This window comes from Capsicum annuum, chromosome 1 (genome assembly GCF_002878395.1).
Source record: "Capsicum annuum cultivar UCD-10X-F1 chromosome 1, UCD10Xv1.1, whole genome shotgun sequence".
NCBI classification, from domain to species: Eukaryota; Viridiplantae; Streptophyta; class Magnoliopsida; order Solanales; family Solanaceae; genus Capsicum; species Capsicum annuum.
Genome location: NC_061111.1, coordinates 249,851,067 through 249,873,167, shown reverse-complemented (window position 1 = coordinate 249,873,167; position 22,101 = coordinate 249,851,067). Strand labels below are relative to the sequence as shown.

At 33.0% G+C, this 22,101-nt stretch overlaps 1 protein-coding gene and 1 long non-coding RNA gene across 2 annotated transcripts; both read left to right on the top strand.

Moving 5' to 3' along the window:
• The first annotated feature begins 11,348 nt into the window (after window positions 1–11,348).
• LOC107850076 lies at window positions 11,349–12,597 on the top strand. The gene is made up of 3 exons (XR_007048581.1): window positions 11,349–11,762; window positions 11,857–12,350; window positions 12,462–12,597. It is a non-coding gene; the product is annotated as an uncharacterized LOC107850076 (long non-coding RNA).
• Window positions 12,598–13,745: 1,148 nt separating this feature from the next.
• Window positions 13,746–15,940, top strand: LOC107850067. The gene is made up of 6 exons (XM_047401446.1): window positions 13,746–13,846; window positions 13,930–14,061; window positions 14,188–14,298; window positions 14,412–14,839; window positions 14,930–15,065; window positions 15,738–15,940. Exons 3-6 carry the CDS (start codon window positions 14,293–14,295, stop codon window positions 15,927–15,929), a joined length of 762 nt encoding a protein of 253 aa, XP_047257402.1. The 5' UTR covers window positions 13,746–13,846; window positions 13,930–14,061; window positions 14,188–14,292; the 3' UTR covers window positions 15,930–15,940.
• The last annotated feature ends 6,161 nt before the right edge of the window (window positions 15,941–22,101 follow it).

Genomic DNA, 22,101 nt, shown 5'->3' with positions numbered 1-22,101 from the left:
TGTTTGTGAAAACTATTTTATAATGCTCTCATATATGTTGGATAAAGTTTTTATTTTGGATTTGCTCTGCATACCAGTACATATGTATTGACCCCCCTCCTTCCTCCAGGTTCTAAGGCTTAGTCTAGGGGTCCAGAAAAGCAATAGCATTTATCAAACAGAGTTGCAGTGTCCAGTTGGTGTGCCTTCTCTATTTCGGAAGGCTTGTCTTTTCAGATTATGTCACTTATTACCGTTTTGGTCTACTGGGGGCCTTGTCCCAGTTTCAGACAATTGTCAGATTTTCTTGTAGTAGAGATTTCGCTAACTGAGTCAGATGTTATTAGATGTAGTTGATTTTTAATTTTCATACTTACGTTGAATTCAGAATTGACCATGTTTCCATAATAGATTATGTTTCTGCATCTTCTTTATTTATATGAATGTGTGCATGCTTACCAGATAGAGAGGGACATTCTGAGCCCTCATGGTTAGGGATGTTCGTCACGTCCAGTCCTTAGTTTGGGTCATGACAAACTTGATATTAGAGCACGATTCATTGTCCCAGGGTGTCAGCAAAATTACGTCGGGTAGAGTCTTGTTTATGGGTGTGTAGCAAGCCACACTTATAAGCAGGAAGCTACAAGGCATTTAGGAATGTCTCTCTTTTTTCATGTTCTAGTTCGTGCTATAGAGTCAGAATGTTCCTCTTGCATACTCAAATTCGTGCTATAGTGTCGCCCATACAAAAGAAAAGTTATCCTAATTCTTTTCCTTACTATGATGTTTTCAGATAATTCTCTCAAATTTACTAATAGAAATTTTAGAAGTCACATAAAGGGGTTGAGAGGAGCTCCCTGATGTGTCATAAGTCCCTCAAGTTTAAAGTTGTGTCCTCATTCTTGTGAGACATTCAGTTGAGGCAGAGTAATATTCGTATTCTTGGGTTGTTGAATATTGTGTGTCAAGTTTCTATATCTTGTAATCTTGATATCATTGTGTTATTGAAAACAAAGTCTAGTGAAGCCGTGTGGGGCTCTTTCGATTCGCTAGCATAGTTGCTTTGTTATTCGATTCATTTTCTGCTTCAAAACACAAAAATCAAAGTATAGTGAAGCCGTGTGAGGCTTATTTCGATTCACTAGCAACTTGTTGTTCATCTTATTGTTCTTGGGTTTTGTTGGAACTGTATTTCCACCCGAGTAGTAGTACAAATTAAAGAGTCAGTGCCATGATCTATTAGTAGTGATATTAGACCAAGAAGTTGGTGATGTTAAGTCACAAAGTTAGAGGTCAGAGTGAGGGTGACTTTTGTGTAACTAAATATTTATAGCCGAATAATCGTGATTAAGAATGATTTACCATTTTGTGGTGGTATACTAATGTGATAGTACCATTTGTGGATTGTATGGTAGTCCATGGAGGAAGTGTTTGACTCAGATTGTTATTTGTTTTTCTTTTCAAAATGGGGAAAGAGCCCAAAGTGGATTTTTAAGGTAGTTATCGGAACCCCTTATAGGCTATGAATGAAAATGGATAAATTAGCTAGTAAGTTGTAAATATAGACTCATTGTCGAATGGGAAATTTGAAGGTAGTCTAAATGCCTGCAGGGGTAAGTAAGTGTGGTATGAGAAAGTCGTATAAGTAGATAAGATTGTATGGGGTTATAATATAAGATTAAGGTTGATCATGTCTATTATGTGACTTTACCCCTTGACCTTCTTTTCATTGGTAGTTGTAAACTAGTACTACTTATGAGAAAAGTATGTAGTAGATTTTTTTTGAGGTATTTGGGTTGAATATCCTAATTTGATGCTAGACTAGAGGTTTGAACTGTAGATGTAGAATGTGGTGGTAAGAATATTATCTTATGATTAATGATGTATGTTTTATGTGAGCGAATTAGTAGGCTTGAAGTGATTTATGAAATAGACTAGGTTGATAATGGTTGAAAGGTTTAAGTGGTAATTGAGAGGTATAAGAGTATATGAGGACTAGTGTTAAAAGGATGAATTGTGGGTGAGTCATTTGGTAGATAAAGACATAAGTATATTAGAATAAGTTTCCCCCTGGTAGTATGGCGTTAGGTATGATTTTTACGATATAAGTTATGCGATTAACGGTCTAATGTTAGAAGGTTAAGTAGTGTAGAGTAGATGTTTATGTGATAAAAAGGGAGGATGTGTATGTATGCTCATGAGAATGCAAGTTTTAGGTTGATGACGATTGAGAATAGCAAAATTTAAGAGTAGCGTTCTGGGAAAGCAATGCTTTTAGAGTATGCATTAAGTTTTCATAACGCCCCGTAGTTTTATCGATTTGATGTTACTCAGTAACGGGCTTAGAGGGCTGACAACTTGAATGATTCCCTTTTTTTTCTAAGAGTTAAAAAAAAAGACTTAGTTACATTTTGAGCTCCCAATCTTTGATGATTTTATTTTTAATCATCCGACCTCCGATTTTAGATTTTCTGGTTGATTTATGATTGGGGAAGTCGAGGGTACGTCTTGGGAGAGTTTCAAAATTTTTGGGCGTCGTTTAGGGCACGTTTGTATGCCCAAAACAGTGGCATAATGCGATATGCATGCGTCACATGGTCTAGTTCTATGCGATGCAGCATGCGACTCATGCTCTAGTTCGGTAGGATAGAGCATGCTCTGCTGCACATACCTGGGAATTTCAGCATTTAAACTCCATCTTATTAAGGGCATTCGGTTCAAATTCCACCCACATTAATTTGGCCTAAACACCAAATTTGGGTGGCAAAACAACACTTTATCCCCAAATTAACATTCTCCCCGAATTGAAATCATCTTCCCTTGACAAGAACAGAAATCCTAACTCTTAAGTATTTCGAGGCGTGGATGTCCATGCCTATAATGATGTTAGTCATGAGTGGATGATTTTAGGGTTAGAGGAAGTCATGATTAGTATCCCCGAAGGGGGATATCCCAGAAGGAATTTAGTATTTTTATGTTAAATTACGGAGGGAAGTTTGTGTTCATGTGTATACCGATATCCCCTATTGTATAGCGAATTGTGGTTATAGATTGATAAGAAGTTATGCTCTCAAGTCTGGGATTGTGACTTTGATCTAAGGGGGGATGGTGAGTTAAGGTAGTTGTCGAACTTTCTCATTTTGGCAAGTTAGGGAAAAGTCATGATGAACCTACTCCTATTTAATCATGATCCTCCTACGTCAGTTTAAGAGATCATTCTACCAAGGTCACATGTATTCAAGTCCTGCCGATGTCTAAGGTTTGAGTTCTCTATGTAAGTCATGTCATGTTCTGATGTCCAAACAAGAAGCAATAATGTACCTCAGTGACCCAATACTCCAAGAATCCATGCCATATGTTATGTTGCTCATGGTCCAAACCTATGTCTCACAGCATGTTTGGTCATAAGAAAAAATATGTGTTTTTGTATGTTGCGGAATCATTTTATGCCGGAATTAGCCAAATTGATAAAGTTTATGCAAACTCATGGAAAATTTTCAGCTCTTGAATGAGGAGCAATCACTTTAAGTGGAATCCTTACCTTAGTTGTTAGTGACGTAAAATTTTAGCTTTAAGCCATATAGCTCATGATATGTGCATCCATATTTCTCCTTTTGGTCTGTCCTGAGGAAGCCACAATGTGTTGTGTTCGTGTCGAATGACCCTTTACTTATGATCTAGGCACTTGATATCAGGAACACTTTGTGTCTATTCTATCGTATCTTTACTTTATTTCCCTTCTCGAGTGGTGCTATAAGTATTAGTGATGGTCTGATAATGTTACTTCCACTCATAATGTGTATGCTCAGGTCCCTTAATGACCCTCCATATGTTCGTATGATGGTATTTGTGGAAGCGTAGTAGTGGGTTAGGTATGGGAGTAGATGTTCTTGAAGGTGAGAAATTTGATGTGATTCTCGAGCTAAGGTTATAGCTGAAAGGGAAAGGAAGGAGATGAACTTTTGTTATGCGAAATAGCTAAGAAGAAGAAAAAATGTGTGGTAAAACTATTTGTGAGAGTGATTGAAATTATTGATCTTAGTGAGGAGAGATCCATGTAGTAGGTGTAGTAATGATAGGCTTAAATCTTGTGTTGGGTGAAGAAATAAACCAAGGTCCCATGTGGTTAGTATTCCATGAATTAAGACTTGAGTTGTTGGATTATAGTGATGAGGTGAGATGATTCCTGAATATGATGTAGAATACAGGGTCCCGTAATTTAAGTTAGCACCTTTTCCTTCGAGTGAGGCTTCAACATAGAAGTATATTATAGTGCGAATCAAATTCGTGTGGATAGATGTGTATGGGGAAAATTGTAAGTCGGGAACGATGAGGCAGGTATTTTATTGTTTAGTGAGTTGACAAATAGTGTCTCCAAGCTTAAGTCTTTTAACTGTATCTTGTAAGATGGAGAAGGATAATATTCTTATGTCCCGCAAAAATCCCATCTCATGTATTGTACCGATCTTAATCAGGCCGAGGATAATTAGGAAAATTCATATCTTGCAATGCTTTGATCATGTGCCATAAAACACATGCCAAGATCATGTCGATCCCATGTTTCATTATCTCATGTTTCATGCATTCACATTTCACTAGGGGTTATCATGAATCTTGTTTGATGCCTTTGCATATTTTGTCGAGGCAAAATGTTCAATGTGATACTGTGTTCTTTATTCTACACTCTTAGAGATTCAAAAGGTCCCTACCCATCATTTGGGGACGAATGATCCCAAGGGGGAGATACTGCAACACCCCATACTTTCACGCTAGAATCAAGACCGTCGTCCTTACTCGTATAGACCCAAACTAAGTGATTCCTTGTTAATATATGTGTGGTGGTCAATCCTATTGTGTAAGAATACCTTTGAATATGAATTGAGTTCATAAAAATCCCTTAACTCTAAGATGAGTTGAAAACATTTCTACCGAATAAGTTTTAGTGGATGTTTAAACTTGGGTCAACTACCATCAACCATAACTCCTAGTATATGATGAATTAATGGGCCGATTATATATCAAATGAAAGGTCTTTGAATAAGCTTTCGAACGATACCAATTGCTCCTAAATCCGATACCTGAGCAAAAAGTTACAACTATTTTAGTGTCTGAGGCAGTAGCACCATGCGATAAGTGTGCGACGCATGCTCTATCGCACGCTAACAATTTTATGGTTCTGTTTCTACGTTTTTAAGGGAAAAAGTGGTATTTTCCAACCTCTATCCAGCTATAACACAGGATTAAACTCCCAAAACACCAAAATATGATTCTATTCACCCAAATTACCCAAGAACACTCTCTAGGGTTTCAAAAAAAAAAAAAAAACTCAAGATTCAACCGTGGGTTTTAGAAGATAATTAGAGATTTGGAATCCCCAATCCGTAAGCTTCAAGAATCAGTCATTATTTTTTGAAATACAGGTACATAGGGTTTATCCTAAAATCTACATGGGCTTAAAACCATTAGAGTATGATTTTAAGATTTTTATGTATGAATTTCAAAGGGGTTTTAGAATCTATGTTCTAAATTACATATTTCTAGTGGTTTAATGTTACTATTGTTTTGACCATGTGGTCTTATCCCCTAAATTGATTTACATGTATACATACATGTATGGAATTTGAGATTTAAGATTGTTGAGAGCATGAATTATGAACTCCCTCTCTTGTATTGAATTAAAGATTATGATTTTATGATTCAGAAGATGTTTTCGCAATATTATAGCATTTGAGTATGATTTGAAATTGTTGAGAGGGTGTTTCTTGATATTAATGTGTTCTTGTGATTGAAAGAAAAGATTGCATGTGTTTACATGAATTGCAAAGAATGAGTTTTCTTGAAAGAATTGTTGATATGGTGGTCCTAAATTATATGATTTGAAAATAGAGATTCATGAAAGACTAATAATGGCTTAGAGATGTGACTTGCAAGTCAATGGTATGACGATACCATATGTATTTATGCCATGACAGATTATATTTTCAGAGTATGTTTTCAGAGCATGTTTTCAGAGACTGCATTATTTGATAGAGTTTTAAAAAGGGGCTTAAAGAGGGTTAGGTAGTTACCCGAAGAAGGCGCGAGTTAAGCAACTCTTAGCCTAAAATTGTATTTACCGATACGGGTAGATTATTATTGTACGCTGGTGATGGTCGTGTAGCGTAGTAGATTCAGAAACTCCGACCCTTGCATCACACTTGGGTTGGGGACTTCGCCGTCGAGTTAATGGCAGTTTCCATACAGCCCATGGAATTTTCAAAATTATAGGGTATACCACCTAACGCAGAAGTATTTACAGATTTCTTAGAGTCATGATGATTTTCACAGAGTCTTTTAAAATGCCCATGTGATTTCTTACCATGTTATATGTTTGTGAAAACTGTTTTATAATGCTCTCATATATGTTGGATAAAATTGTTATTTTTGATTTGCTCTGCATACCAGTACATGTGTATTGACCCCCCCTCCTCCCTCCAGGTTTTGAGGCTTAGTCTTGGGGTCCAGAAAAGCAGTAGCATTTATCACACAGAGTTAAAGTGTCCAGTTGGTGCGCCTTCTCTATTCCGGAAGGCTTGTCTTTTCAGATTATGTCACTTATTGCCGTTTTGGTCTACTGGGTGCCTTGTCCCAGTTTCAGATAGTTGTCAGATTTTCTTGTAGTAGAGATTTCGCAGACTAAGTCAGATGTTATTAGATGTAGTTGATTTTTAATTTTCATACTTATGTTGAATTCAGAATTGACCATGCTTCCGTAATAGATTATGTTTCTGCATCTTCTTTATTTATATGAATATTTTCGGGTCATGACAAACTTGGTATCAGAGCACGGTTCATGGTCCCAGGGTGCCTGCGAAATCGCGTCGGGTAGAGTCTTGTTTATGGGTGTGTAGCGCACCACACTTATAAGCAGGAGGCTACAAGGCGTTTAGGAATGTCTCTCTTTTTTCATGTTCTAGTTCGTGCTATAGAGTCAGAATGTTCCTCCTGCATACTCAAATTCGTGCTATAGTGTCGCCCATATGAAAGAAAAGTTATCCTAATTCTTTTCCTTACTATGTTGTTTTCAGATAATGCTCTCAGATTTACTAATAGAAATTTTAGAAGCCACACAAAGGGGTTGAGAGGAGCTCCCTGGTGTGTCATAAGTCCCTCAAGTTTAAAGTTGTGTCCTCATTCTTGTGAGATGCATATTCTTGGGTCGTTGAATATTGTGCGTCAAGTTTCTATCTCTTGTAATCTTGATATCATTGTGTTATTGAAAACAAAGTCTAGTGAAGTCATGTGGGGCTCTTTCGATTCATTAGCATAGTTTCTTTGTTATTCGTTTCATTTTCTGCTTTAAAACACAAAAATCAAAGTCTAGTGAAGCCGTGTGATGCCTATTTCGATTCACTAGCAACTTGTTGTTTATCTTGTTGTTCTTGTGTACGTTGGAACTGTATATCCACCCGAGTAGTAGTACAAGTTAAAGTGTTGGTGTCATAACCTATTAGTAATGAGATTAGACCAAGAAATTTATGATGTTAAGTCACAAGGTTAGAGGTCGGAGTTAGGGTGACTTTTGTGTAACTAAATATTTATAGCCGAATAACCGTGATTGAGAATGATTTACCATTTTGTGGTGGTAGACTAATGTGGTAGTACCTTTTGTGGATTGTATGGTAGTCCGTGGAGGAAGTAATGGCAGTTAATGGTAGTTTCCATACAGCCCATGGAATTTTCAGAATTGTAGGGTATACCACCTAACGCAAAAGTATTTACAGATTTCTCAGAGTCATGATGATTTTCACAGAGTCTTTTAAAATACCCATGTGATTTCTTACCATGTTATATATTTGTGAAAACTATTTTATAATGCTCTCATATATGTTGGATAAAATTGTTATTTTGGATTTACTCTGCGTACCAGTATATATGTATTGACCCCCCTCCTCCCTCCAGGTTTTGAGGCTTAGTCTAGGGGTCCAGAAAAGCAGTAGCATTTATCACACAGAGTTAAAGTGTCCAGTTGGTGCGCCTTCTCTATTTCGGAAGGCTTGTCTTTTCAGATTATGTCACTTATTACCGTTTTGGTCTACTGGGGCCCTTGTCCCAGTTTCAGACAATTGTCAGATTTTTTTGTAGTATAGATTTCGCAGACTGAGTTAGATGTTATTAGATGTAGTTGATTTTTAGTTTTCATACTTATGTTGAATTCACAATTGACCATGTTTCCGTAACAGATTATGTTTCCGCATCTTCTTTATTTATATGAATGTGTACATGCTTACCAGATAGAGAGGGATATTTCAGGCCCTCATGGTTTGGGATGTCCGTCATGGCCAGGCCCTAGTTTGGGTCGTGACAATATCCCTACATATAGGGTTAAGGTCTACTTACATTTCTTTCTCTCTAAACTTGTGAAATTATACTAAATAATCATGGCTACATTACATATTATTGTTATTGATATTATTGAAGAATTTTATTTTTGCAAAGATAATTGTTCTGGGTACATTGGAAAAGATTTACTAAAATTCAAACATTGAAACAAATAGTAAGAGTTGTATTGTACATAAATCATCCAAAAAATAGTACTATGTTTTATTCTAAGATACCTAGTATTACTTTATAAATATTTTATTTTGGTGTAGTATCACTAGAGGCGGAGTCAGGATATGAAGTCTGTGGGTTCTGAAATTAAAGAAGCATAAAAAGCAAAAAGAAAACATATGCAGTTACTGGAGTTTGAATTCACGTCCGTAGAAAAAGAGAGGCGGTAACAATGGTCCACCTACCACCAGGCTAAGCGATATTGTTTGTTAATGGGTTTGCACTATATAAATATATACATATATTCAGAATTTAAGAGTATAAACATAAGGTCTATGTAAAAGTTACTGGGTTCGCCCGAACCCCCTGAAGTATTGTAGCTCCACCCCTGAGTATCACTCATAACAACACCGAAGGATGTGGTGCAATGGATGAGGCAGCTACTTCTTTAATCATGCTACTAAGAAAAAAATCTTAGTAGGGAGCGCTACCCCGAATAGATCCTATCCAGCGTAAATTTAGATTACTCGAACTGCAATGCGAATTTCGAAAATGGGATGAAAAACTAAAAAATCACACATAACATTATGAACAAAAGGAGGTTTATAACATGATTAACATGTTTCAAAGTTCCATGTTTTTTATTTTTGTGTGTTAGGGGTGGGGTAGGGTAGGGTGGGGTGGGGAGGTGGTGATGGTAGGGCAACAACTTTTATTTTAGTGTTAATTCATTCAACCCACGCGTGACTTTATCATAAAGTTTTTTGAAGATTCCAAGCACTTCATATGTTAGTCCATAAAGCCAAAAAACAATTATAAAAAGCTTTCACAATTTTGTCAAAAAGTTAGAGTACAACATAAGAAGAATAAGAAGAAAATTAAAGATTTAATTGTAAAAAGGAATTCAACTATTGAGTACTAAGAGTCCTCTATTGTGATCATGCATTATTATTACTTCTAGGTTTTAGCACTTGTGTTTTTTTTCTTCCTTTTTGGGTTATTAGGTGAAAATGCTACAACTCCATATTATATATATTTTTCAAATAATCGTGATGTTCGGATCGGATCAGCTTTCTCATAGTTCGACTAAATTCACGGGATACTTATCACGTCCAACTATCAACAGATATCAGGTAACTCGTCCATTTGAAGTACGATATTACCAACTTAGTACTTTGTTAATGGAACATTCTCCTTAATTCAACTTTGGGGTTTTTTGAAAGAACAAATTGTTGCGTTCTTATTAAGTATTGTTTGGGGGTTTTAATTTAACAAAATTTGGTTGTTATATCATTATTGTTCCTTTTTTATTTCAAAATCATCTATTTGAAGTAGAAATAAACATATTTGTACTTTGTTAATGGAGGATTCTCCTTCTTTTAGCTTAGGATTAACTCAGTTAGATACAAATCCGGTAGTTGGGTTCATTCCCAGAGTTTTTGACTACGAGGAACCTAACTTTGTTAAAACAGATCTAAATTTCGTAAGGAGCCCAACAAGATGAAAGAGATTAGAAAAGTTGTTGCTGAGAAGTTGAAAAAAACAGTTGGAAAATCTTCAATATTATCCAAAAAAGATGATTTTGGACGTCCACGTCTTCCTAAGGTATATATAATTTTTTCGTTTTTGTATATGTTGGGTATATAAATTTGTGGTGAGCTTTTTGTTTGAAATACAATGATCTATATAATTTAATATACATAAATAAATATTGGGTTTATGTAAATTTGTATGTATGTGTTACACATACATTACTCAGCACATATACATAAGTTAGTTTTTCCATTACGTTATGTTATGTTAGTTTGATGCACTGAACATGCAATGTGTATATGAATAACATATACATAAACTTCAATATGTTGTTAAACTAATACTGCGTTGTGTACTTCATATACATCATATTTTCTGTGTATATGTGTATATTTTTTGAAGAGGTATTTAAGGTAATGGATATTAGGTATGTATATGTTGACATATACATCACTTCCAATCTTTTGTTTGTTGTGATTTTGAACCAATAATTCTCTCAATTCAATTTTATGTATATGATAGTAATATACACAAGTTTAGTATTTAATTTTATAACGCATGCTCATATTGACATATATATATTTTGTTATTGTAGTGTTTTATACAGTTTCTGTTTTGTTATTTTAGTTTGATGCACTGAACATGCCATGTGTGTATGAATAATATATATACATAATCTTTAATATGTTGGTAGACTACTACTGTGATGTGAACTACATATACATAATGGATATCAGCTATGTATATGTTGACATATACATCACTGATGATATATTATTTTCTGTGTTTTAGAACCAATACTTCTCACAAGTCAATTTTATGTATATGTTAGTAATATACATAAGTTTAGTGTTATTTTCATTTAAAAACACATGCTCACATATCATGTGTTGTTTATTTCTCAATAGGGTATGAAATACAGGATAAGAAAGGTCCCTGCGCATTTATTGTATTTCAGTAGTTATTGCAATCAAAAATTTGGAGAAAAAATAAATAATTATCTTGGTGAAGAAGTTGTAAATCTGTTCCGGCAAATAATTTTTAGTTCATTACTAGATATCCCGAATTGTAATTATCAGGGTCAATTATCCAAATGCTTACTCATGCTCGAGATAGAACAAGACAATCCGGATGAAATACACGTTTACGTGCAGGGAACCACACTCAAGTTTACTGTTATTGAGTATTCCATTATATCCAGTCTTAAATATTCAGGAAACATCGAGAAACACCTCTTTTCTGTTACATCAAAGTCCGCATTAATGACGAAATATTTTCCAAGATATAAAAGTTCTGTCAAAAGGAGTCTCTTTATAGAGTGATTCAAGTTGGGAAACTTTGAAAACAATTCTGATGCTCTGAATATGTCAATAATTTACTTCATTCACACCTTTCTGTATTCACAAGTATGTGATTCTATAATTAGCAAATTGAATTTTGTGATGGTTAAGAATGGTAGTTATGAACAATTTTTATGGGGGAAGAGTTCATTTGGAAAGCTTATTGCATTGTGGAGACAGAATTTTTTTGTTGAGAAACAGTTATACTCGATGGGGGGAATGCCTCACGTGCTGAATGTTTGTATGTATGAATGATGTTCTGAGGTAGACAGTACGATAGCCGAGTGGGTGGGAAATGTAATTCCCTAAATTTTCAATTGGCAGGTGGTTGGAATCAAAGTTAAGTACGAGAAATTTATGGTTGGTAAGTTCAGCAAGGTAAGTATGATGTATATTATTTCGATCTTAGTTTTAATTTTCAAGTGCATACTTTAACAGACTGTTAATGTTGCTATTTTTTATTGTTTAACAGTTTGTATACAACAATATACGACCAACTCATGAAGAAGTACAAAGACTTGATTTGCAAATGATTGAGAAATTTCAATTAAAAAAAAGTTGAAAGTGGATTTTCTCCAGAAATTGCTGCAGATTATTTTGATAAAAGACCTGTTGTCGACGTACAGTCACAAGTGAACCTCGATATACAAGGTTTTGAGGAATTTAATACGGTCTCTCCTACAGAAATTCTCAAGATGGCAGGTTTGATTACTGATGCTTCAACATCTCATCCGACTAAGAAGAGAAAAATAGTCCGTTTTGATTCCACAACTGCCGAGGAGAAAGTTTGTCAGAAAACACCATCTTTTGTTTCAACAAGAACTGTGCCAACCCAAAAAAATAACTTCTTCAGGTTTGGAGCATGTTCATGTCGAAAAGACTGTTTCATCATCGTCACTCAAGTCAGTTTGTCAGGACAATTCTGATGAAAAGTGAGATGATATAAAGTTATTTTTGCAATCTTAGGTAAGTTCATTCATATCTAATAGTCAACTTTCTTCAGCTTAACATGCTAGTATACACAAAATTCAACTTTCATCAACATGTAGTTTTATGTAAGTTCATTTTGACATGCAGGTTGACACAAAAATCAACTTTCTTCATGATCTAATAGTCAAACAACATCAAGACTCAAATGAAAAAATGGATAAACAACATGCGGAACTCATCCAAATGTTGAAACACAACAGCCAAAAAAATAAAAAGGTACACCAAAAATGATTTAAGTTATACAATTTATGATTTTGTATTTCTTTTTGCTTCAATTTTGTGCATTTATACATACTCTGTATTAGAATTGTATTACATATTATTTAACTATTATTTGTACAATGTTTTATAACATACATAAAATGCTTACTTTGTGTTATATAATATACAAACAATATGCCATGTATATTAACTATTTCTCATGGAGTTGATAGTTGCAATGGCATAGTAGCAGCCAATTATGTTATGTATATTAACTAATATACACAACTACTTTAAGTTAAATACACAATATAATCATAAGTTATACTCATAAGTATGATGTGTAGTTTATAGCTATGTATATTACATATATTTTATGTTTGTAATATAACATACATAAATTGTTACATTGTGGTATATAATATACCAACAACATGATATGTATATTATCTATTTCTCATGAAATTAATAGTTGCATTGGCATAATAGCTGACAATAATGATATGTATTTTAACTAATACACATAACTGTTTTATGTTAAGTCCACAATATAATCACAAGTTATACTATGTGTATTTTATAGGTATGTATATTACATTGCAATGGCATAGTATCTGATATATCTACTACAACAAACTATAAAGGTTCATGTTTTGGATGGTTCAACTGTCGGAGAAAAATCAACACAAGCTCAAGTAGACGAGATGGATATCATGCAGAATATTGAAGGCATACAAAAAGGGATACTTTTTTAAAAATACATTATTATTAGATCAGGTTGATGTTATCAAATTTTTTCTAAAGAATATAATATAATTATTTCAACAAGGGAGAAGAAAAAACAGTAAATGTACCATCTAAAGAAGATGTTGAAGATATTGAAATCTTCAAAACCTTGAAAGAAAAAAGAAAAAAAGGTATTTACTCACAAGTGATAATTATACATACTTCGTTACATATATTACTTTTTTGTTACTTCTTTAATTTTATGATTTTTATCTAGCTTAGAATTTGGTACAAATTGAATGTTGTTTAACGTCAGTTATATTTGCGTTACAATATATACATATTACATTATATGTATATTATTATAATATACATATGTAGCACAACACAAATTATGAAAGCAATTAACATATAAAGCAATAATTATTTTTTATTCATAGATTTTCGACGAGACAGATAAATCAACAGACGTATGATCTGCTGATGATCCAATGGATAGTTACTATTTTGATTGAAACCGCAGTCCCATACAACAACAATCACAGGTTAAAGATCTCAGAATTTAACGTTTACAATTAAAACATTGAACTGACTTAGTTATGTATATGTTTTACATTATGATTGGTAGGATGTCGCAGGATGCAGTGAGGATAATGCTACTGCCAACCTAGATACTCTTGTAGAATCCGTGGTAAATCATAATTCCGACAACACCAATGTTAGAACATCTACTACTGTGCATATCCATAATGATCACATGGTAAATAAATAAAGTCATTCTTTTTCATCCATAGGTCAAATATATAAAAAAATTACTGTTTTTTTGCTTACAGTTAAACCTAAATAATGAAATACTTTTGTATATATTTTGTATTATGTTTTCAAGGATGTTGAAGGAGTTAGTGCTGATATTGGACCTGTCATATTGGAATGTCTAGTCGCAGCTGTGAAAAATTAGAAACCTGATAATGATAATGTTGGAACATCTAATATGCAGGTAACTTCACCAATTTTTTGTTTGCCCTGCATGTCTTAATTTTCACACATGGCACTACTTTTATGTGCGCGTTAAACTAAATCTAACAATACATACTTCAAATTTAATCTTAGGTTGATTGTTCGAGTACACTTCCTAAATCGATTCAACTCAAGTTAGATGCGATAATGAAAGTTATTGCAGCACCAGTTGATGACGTTCCTATAGAAGTAATTCCACTGGCAGAATCAGTTGTGAACCAACATGACATCTCTGATAGTCAGCTTCCTTTTGATTTTCCTGATACTGTTGTCGCGGCTCATCAAGCTGCGAAAACCCCTACTAAGATTTCTAAGAGAATCAGGATGAGATCCAAAGTTTTTGAGTCTCCATACACAACAGAATATGCTTCTGGCTCTAAAGCAATTGAGGATCAGATCGAAGAACAGAAACAACAATTCGCTTTTGATGGTTTCCTAATATCTGACACTATGCTAAGCAGTGTAATTGAAGAGTTCAAACAGTGGGTGAAGGAAGGATTATTGAAGTTTCATGCTAAAAAGTAAGTTTTTATCGATATTAAAATTAATTATTTCACTCAATGAATGTACTACATTTTTTTTTATAATAACAAATTTAGTTTTTTTTATAGAAAATATGATGATGATCACTACAAAGCAAAATCATCTTCGCTAGGAGTTCATGAAATTGATTTTGTGGTTGCTCATGCACGGACAAAAAATTGGTTTTACTTGATGTCTCAAAAGAACACGTGTTGGAATAATAAGGTATTTAAATTTTTTAATTTGATAATCATTCGCTTTTAATTGTTCTGTTATGTTGTATACATACATTCATGGTATATATGTGTTAACCTACTTCGGAGATTTTGTATGTGTTAAATAAGTTTTAAATAAACTATGTTTCTCTTAAACTAATACTTCAATTTCTGATTTATGTACATCATGTTTTTGCACTGTATATGTGTTCATTTTTTATATGGCCAGATTAGGTATTTGACAACACCTACATATTCGTTATAATATACATCACTGTTGATTTTTGTGTCATGTTTGTTCTAGTATCCTCAGGTCACACAAAAAAAGTTTGTGTAAATGTTAGCAAATTCATCACACTAAAATAGATGGACATCATCTATGTATATTATAACTTATATGTTAACTCAATTATAACACAACAACATATGTATATGTCTACCTTAATATATGTATTAAATTGCTAATAGCTATGTACGTTAATAATTGATAATCAGTATGTATATTTAATAATATACATCACTAAATGTATGTAGTTATGAACTTTCTTGCATACTCAGGTTTCATCATATTTTATGTATATGCATGTATTATCTAGATGTATGTCTACAAACACTATTTTTAAAAGCATCTGATTTTTATTATATAGGACATAATTCGTTTCATTTTTCTCCTCTTTTATAGAATATTGATGTCATTTTCTATCATTTGCGAAAGAAATCGAAATTAAGGAATGATCAAGATTACAGGTTCACAACAACCAACTGTTTTTTCAAGAACTACATTGACAAGACATACTCCAGATTCTATGAAGACGATACAGATACAGTCCTGACTACACAACAAGATTATATTGAATCTGTTCGCAGTTTTTGATGAAAGTTGTATATGACAACATTTACATATATTTGTGGCTTTTATGTGTGTATATGTTTTCATATACATTTAAACAATAAAAGTTAATATTGTATATTGTAAAATATACATAATTGTAATGTGTGTATATGTTTTAATATACACAAAACCTCCTAATTTTAATCTGTGTATATATATAATATACATATTACATTATATAACTAACTAATAAATGCTGGAAAATATACATAAGTATACATTTAATTGAAAAAAATATATATTAAAGAAGTAAGTTAATTCAACGCTATATGTAAAATTGATAACATTTGTTTTTAAAAAATTTTATTTACAACTATATGTTTACATTTACAACTCAAATGTTATATAACAGAGCTATGTATATTAAATGATATACATTAATTAATATATAATATACATAAAACATATATCTAAGTTAAAGGCTATAAATACAATTTGTGTATGTTTTATACTATACATAACTGTACCACCTACTGGTTTCCAACGTTATTTCATTTCTCTTTGTAAGTATAGAAAAATAATAATTTAATTCAACATTATACAGAAAACACATAACAGTTGATTTTCAAAATTTAGTTTTTAAAAAAATTAAACATACACATCATAGTTTTTACATTGGAGCTATGTACGTTTTATGATATACAGGTTACCATTGTTTGATAATATACACAACTGTGTTACTCTAGAATATTTCAAAGCACTTATGAAAATACACCAGCATATACATAAAAATCACAAATAAGAAAAATAAATTAACACTAAAATTAAAATCGAAATAAACAATAATTTTTTTTTAAAAAAAATATGGAAATAAATTAGTTAGTACTCTTCAAGAGTATAGCAAAACAACAAACTAGTTCTCCATTAAAAAAAAACTACATGAACGCCTATTGTGCCCTTCATGGCTGCATCGTCCACAACGGTTTGTGCTTGAAGAAAGTGTTTCACTTGATTTCTTCTTCCTCCCCTTCTTCGATCTACCTGAAAGTCTTTTGTATAACGGTGGCAATACTTTTTCTTCATCTACACTGCTGGAAACATCCCAATCTTTCTTGTCTGGCATTGGAACGATTGGAACCTCATATGTCTTGACCAATGTGTTTGGCTAGTAGTATTCTGAACAGTAATCTCCAAAATCTTTTACATGTTTAGATTTCAATACAGCTATAGCGTGAGCACAAGGGATTTAATCTATTTGAAAGCTCGCATAGTTGTATGAGCCATTTTCTAAATCAACAATGTATTTTCTCCCAGATTCATAAATCGAATATATATATGTTGAAGAAGCCTCCACCTAAACAAACTGGAAATATAAATTTAAATACACTTATTTTCAGTCAAACAAATACTACATATTAAATGCACATTTCAAAAAGTTAAAGCTTATACATACCGTCATTCTGAAAGCTTTCACACCGTTGAGATCAATAATTTCTTCAAATTTACGACCCAAAGTGGTACTTGTATAAGAAGCTATTTCACTGTTCTTACAGTTCCAAGAACCAAATAATATTCGAACTTCTTCTAAGAATTCATATATTGGCAATCCTCGGACCTCTACCAAACAACCATTAATACACTCAGCAATATTGGAGGTCATCATCCGACATCTATTTACCGGTGAATGACATCTATTTCACTTTTCATATCCAGCTTCTTGTAAATATTTTTCACTCTCGGATCATCTTTTTCAATCTTTGCCATCAAATATTCAAAATCATCTTTCCTATAAGCTTTAGCCATTGAATAAAATAAATCACAGATACTTTCTTTGCACTTACGAAAGTAACTACAAACATTTTTCCAAAGATGTCATATACACGCAAGATGTGGGACATTTGGATATACGACACTGACAGCTTTTATAATACTTTCGTTCCTATCAGATACAACACACATATTTTCACGTTCACCGAATGTAGTTTGAACTGATTGAAAAATCATATCCATGAATTATCATTCTCTGTATCCACAACCCCATACGCAAGTGGTAATATACATTCTAAATTAAGTAAAAACTGTATTAGTAGAAGAATAATAAGATTTTTTAAAGTCTACTGGACAAAATTTTTATGTGTTACCATATACATAAATGTATAAGTTAACATATACAAAGTTAACATATGTTATTAGAATATACATAACTACGTACGTGATAATAAATAAAAATTTTACTGTTTTTTTAAATATAAAAAAAAAAATTAAAGAATTTTTTTTAATAACTTAAAAAAATTTAAATATGAAATACAATGAATGTTTAAAAAAAATCAGGGATTTATGATTTTTCACATACCTGCACCATCAAGAGTACCTGCTGAGACAAAAGTACCTTGATATGGTCCACTTAAATCTGCAACATCAACAACAACAACAGGCCTGCAATACTCAAAACCCCTTATCATGGGATGCAATGCTATAAACAAATACATGAACCGATTATCCCATGATTTGTACATTACAACGTACGAATTAGGATATGCATTTTTTAACATATAAATGTATCTCGGCATCTGTCTATAACCATCCGTAGGTTCGCCCCTCAGTAAAGCGATGGCACGCTCCTTCGCACGCCCTGCCTTCATATAATTTATATCCACACCATATACAACTTTCATTTCTTCAATGATATCTCTCGGTGTGTGCTTTCTCTTATAGTTAACTAGTTTTGGAGCTATGAATTCACATACAAAAGAAGTTGTTGCGAAAATATTCTACAGTACCCTATCCCTCAAATTGCATGTATGTTCTGGATTAAATTTTCGAATCATAAAAACATCTGTTTTTTTTTTGTAACTAGATACTTCTACCTTCCACGTACATTTCTCATTGTAACAGAGGAGTACATAGTTGAAATATAAAAACACTATTCAAATGATTATATTTTGCATCATTTCATAAGTTTTAATGATTTAATTGTTACAAATCCATCATAATACAGCATAGACATGCATAATATTTCATCAAAGAAAACTATATACAATCTAATAATTCACGTAATAAACTTTAAAGACAAAGTATGCAGATTATGAATTAAATAACACATCTACTGACATGTTACTAGTTATGTATATGTTTACACATACATAACTACTTACGTATATGTTTTAATATACATAACATATTTTCCTTACCAAAACTGATAATATAAATAATTAAAATCATAGACATAGAAACTTATATGTATATTAAACCAAGCACCTCAGAAATGTTAATAACGAAGAAAATGGTAACCAGTTTTGTTGTATGTATCCAATGGCTTTTCAGAAAATAAAAAAAATTGTAAATTGAAATTCATTACCTCACATAAACATACATAACTTCAACATACTAACAAACAGATATTGCAATGGTCACACTGATAATTTGTATTTCAATTTTAGTTTTATCACAAAAAAATAACATGTTCATGCAACTATATATAACATTTTAATTAAAAATAAATAATATAAAATATTCAATAATTTCATATATCATACTGCTTAGTGTAAAAAAGATACGATTTCACTTTTTTTTATCTGATCGTTTTGCTCTAACATTGAATTCACTAGTCACCTTATATTTCGACATCACTGAAACAAGCGTATTTTTATCCTTATACATCTGTTTCACCTTTACATCAATACTCTTGCAATCACATATCAAGTTATCTTCAACCTTTGGTACATACAAAGCATACTCATTTTGTGTCTCAGCAACAGATAAAGCCAATGAGCCTTTCTCATATTTTTTTCTCAGCTCATCATTGCCTTATGGTGTCTGTGAGGGTTTTTCACCAATGAGACTCTCTTATTTTCATTTGTCTCAACTCATCGTCGTCTTACAGTGCCCGTGAGAGATTTTCACAGATAAGACTCTCATTTTATCTCTCTCAGCTTACTATTGTCTTACAGTGCCCGTGAGGGTTTTCACCGATAAGACTCTCTCATTTTCATTTCTCTCCTGATTCCTTATGCTGAGGAAGACAAGTAGTTTCCAAAATACGTCATTACATCCATTTCATGCTTATCCTTAATATTCTCAAAGATTGATCTGAAAGTCTTTCTTTGGTTGTAACTTGGCTTTCAGATAGGGTTAGAAAAAAAGGATGGCATAGGGCCCAAACGACACTTGAAGTGGGGTGGAACTTACAACTTTTGGAATCAACTCAAACAATAAGGATTAACTCATGCCCCAATTTCTTTGACTGGACAATTCTAAATTATTCATTTGGTTGGATCGAGCCCGAAGTAGGACAGCCTACGTATCTCACTCCAAAAAGAGGAGAATCAGGTCACGCATAGTTCTGGCGGCTTATTTTTTTGCTTGATTTTTATTTCTTTTCTCTTTTTTTTATTGACTTTTTTTCTCTTTGAAACTTTTCTGACTTTATTTTTCTTGAAACTCTCTTCTTTTCTTTTTTTTTTTGGACACATTTTTCTCTCTTTTTTGAAATTTTTCTGACTCTATTCTTTTGATCGACACTTTTCTTTTGAGCTTTGCTGACTCTATCTTGATTCTAAAAGAGGGGTATGAAAGAAAATAACATTAAGGCTCAAATGGGGTAAACAAAGGATGACACAATGCTTGGATAGTAGAATGAAATGTCTTCGTCATATCAACCCTTGAAAAATGCAAATACACATCATGTCATATGAAAGTGAAAGATGAAGATCATTTGTGCACTTTAACAACACAAACTTTAAATAGCATGTGTGTCACTTCTTCTTCCATACTTGTCAAACATACAACTCCACCTTTGTTGTACATCCCTAACATTGAATGACTCATGCTTTCGTGGAGTTGATTTTCGTTCTGTTTCTCTTGATATAGGAATTATGCGTCCACTATTTGACCTAATTATGACTTGCCTTTTGATCGATGACCAATTTATTCTTATGATTCTCAAAAGATAATGGCCTTAATTTTTAAAGAAGACTTGAACTTGTCACCAAATGTCTCAGCACTCTACCTTTTTCTCAGATGCTCTCTTTTTCTAACTTTAACCCTCTGATTCTATATTTCATGGTCAAATTAAATTTTAAGATCTGGCTAAAAATTTTGCAGGCATGTCATATCACTAGAATCAATATAAAATATACTGTATAAAGAAAATAAATTAACAAACAACACCTATTTAAAACATAAAGGGAAAGAGACACTCCATTTAGTTGAAATTAAAGATAGAAGGGTTTGAACATAACGATAAAGGGACAAAACAAGATAGATCCCGAACTACAACCCTGAAATAATTTGGATAACAAAAAATAAAACAAAACACACTACCAGACCTCTTCCAAGTAGGGAGGGGGGTGACTTCTCAATTGCTCAACCTGACATCTTAGCCACTGGTTTGCATATCAGCATGACTAGAGTTTTTCCCATTGTCAATGGTCTGAAGCATAATTGATTTATCTTAAATCATATTTTCAATTTCTCTTTTGAAAGCCCGACAATCTTTAATATTGTGACCCTGATCATCAGAATGATACGCACATCGTGCATTAGGATCAAAATTTCTTAAATGCGGATCAAGAGTATACCCAATGAGAGAAGTGATCATGCCTTGTTATACCAATATCTAGAATAAACTGACATACGACTCTCCAATTGGTGTGAAGTTATCTCTCAACTTCGGCCTCATTTCATTATTTGGCTTAGACCGAAAATCTAGCTTAGAAGGGCTTTGGTATGTTTGTGGAGTTTAAGGATGACTCTGATGAGTTGGTTCATGCCATAGTTGGTAAGAAGGAAGTTGAACATATGGTTATGCGCAGTATACTAGATATGGAGGTGGGGAAATTGAGTATAATGGATTTTGAGAGGGATTATAGAGAACTTGGGTATGAACTTGGGCTTGAGACTGACAGCAATGATGACGTCGTCTTTTTGGATGTGCCCGTTCTCCAACTACAACAACAACTGTATCTTTCTTATTTCTCTTCTCTCCAGTTTCTATTAATTGATTGCAATATTGTCCCAAATATTTCACGAATTCCTCCTATCCATCTTGCTCCTCGAATTTCGATATCTCAAGGCTTGGAGGAGGGTTAACACTTGAAGACATGCCCCAGTTTTTGTATGAAACATCTTCTTCACTCGCAAGTCTTCAGGAACTTTTCATAGCATTTCTTGCGCTCTTCATTTTTCCAACCATTTTCTCTGGCTCTTCTGGCAC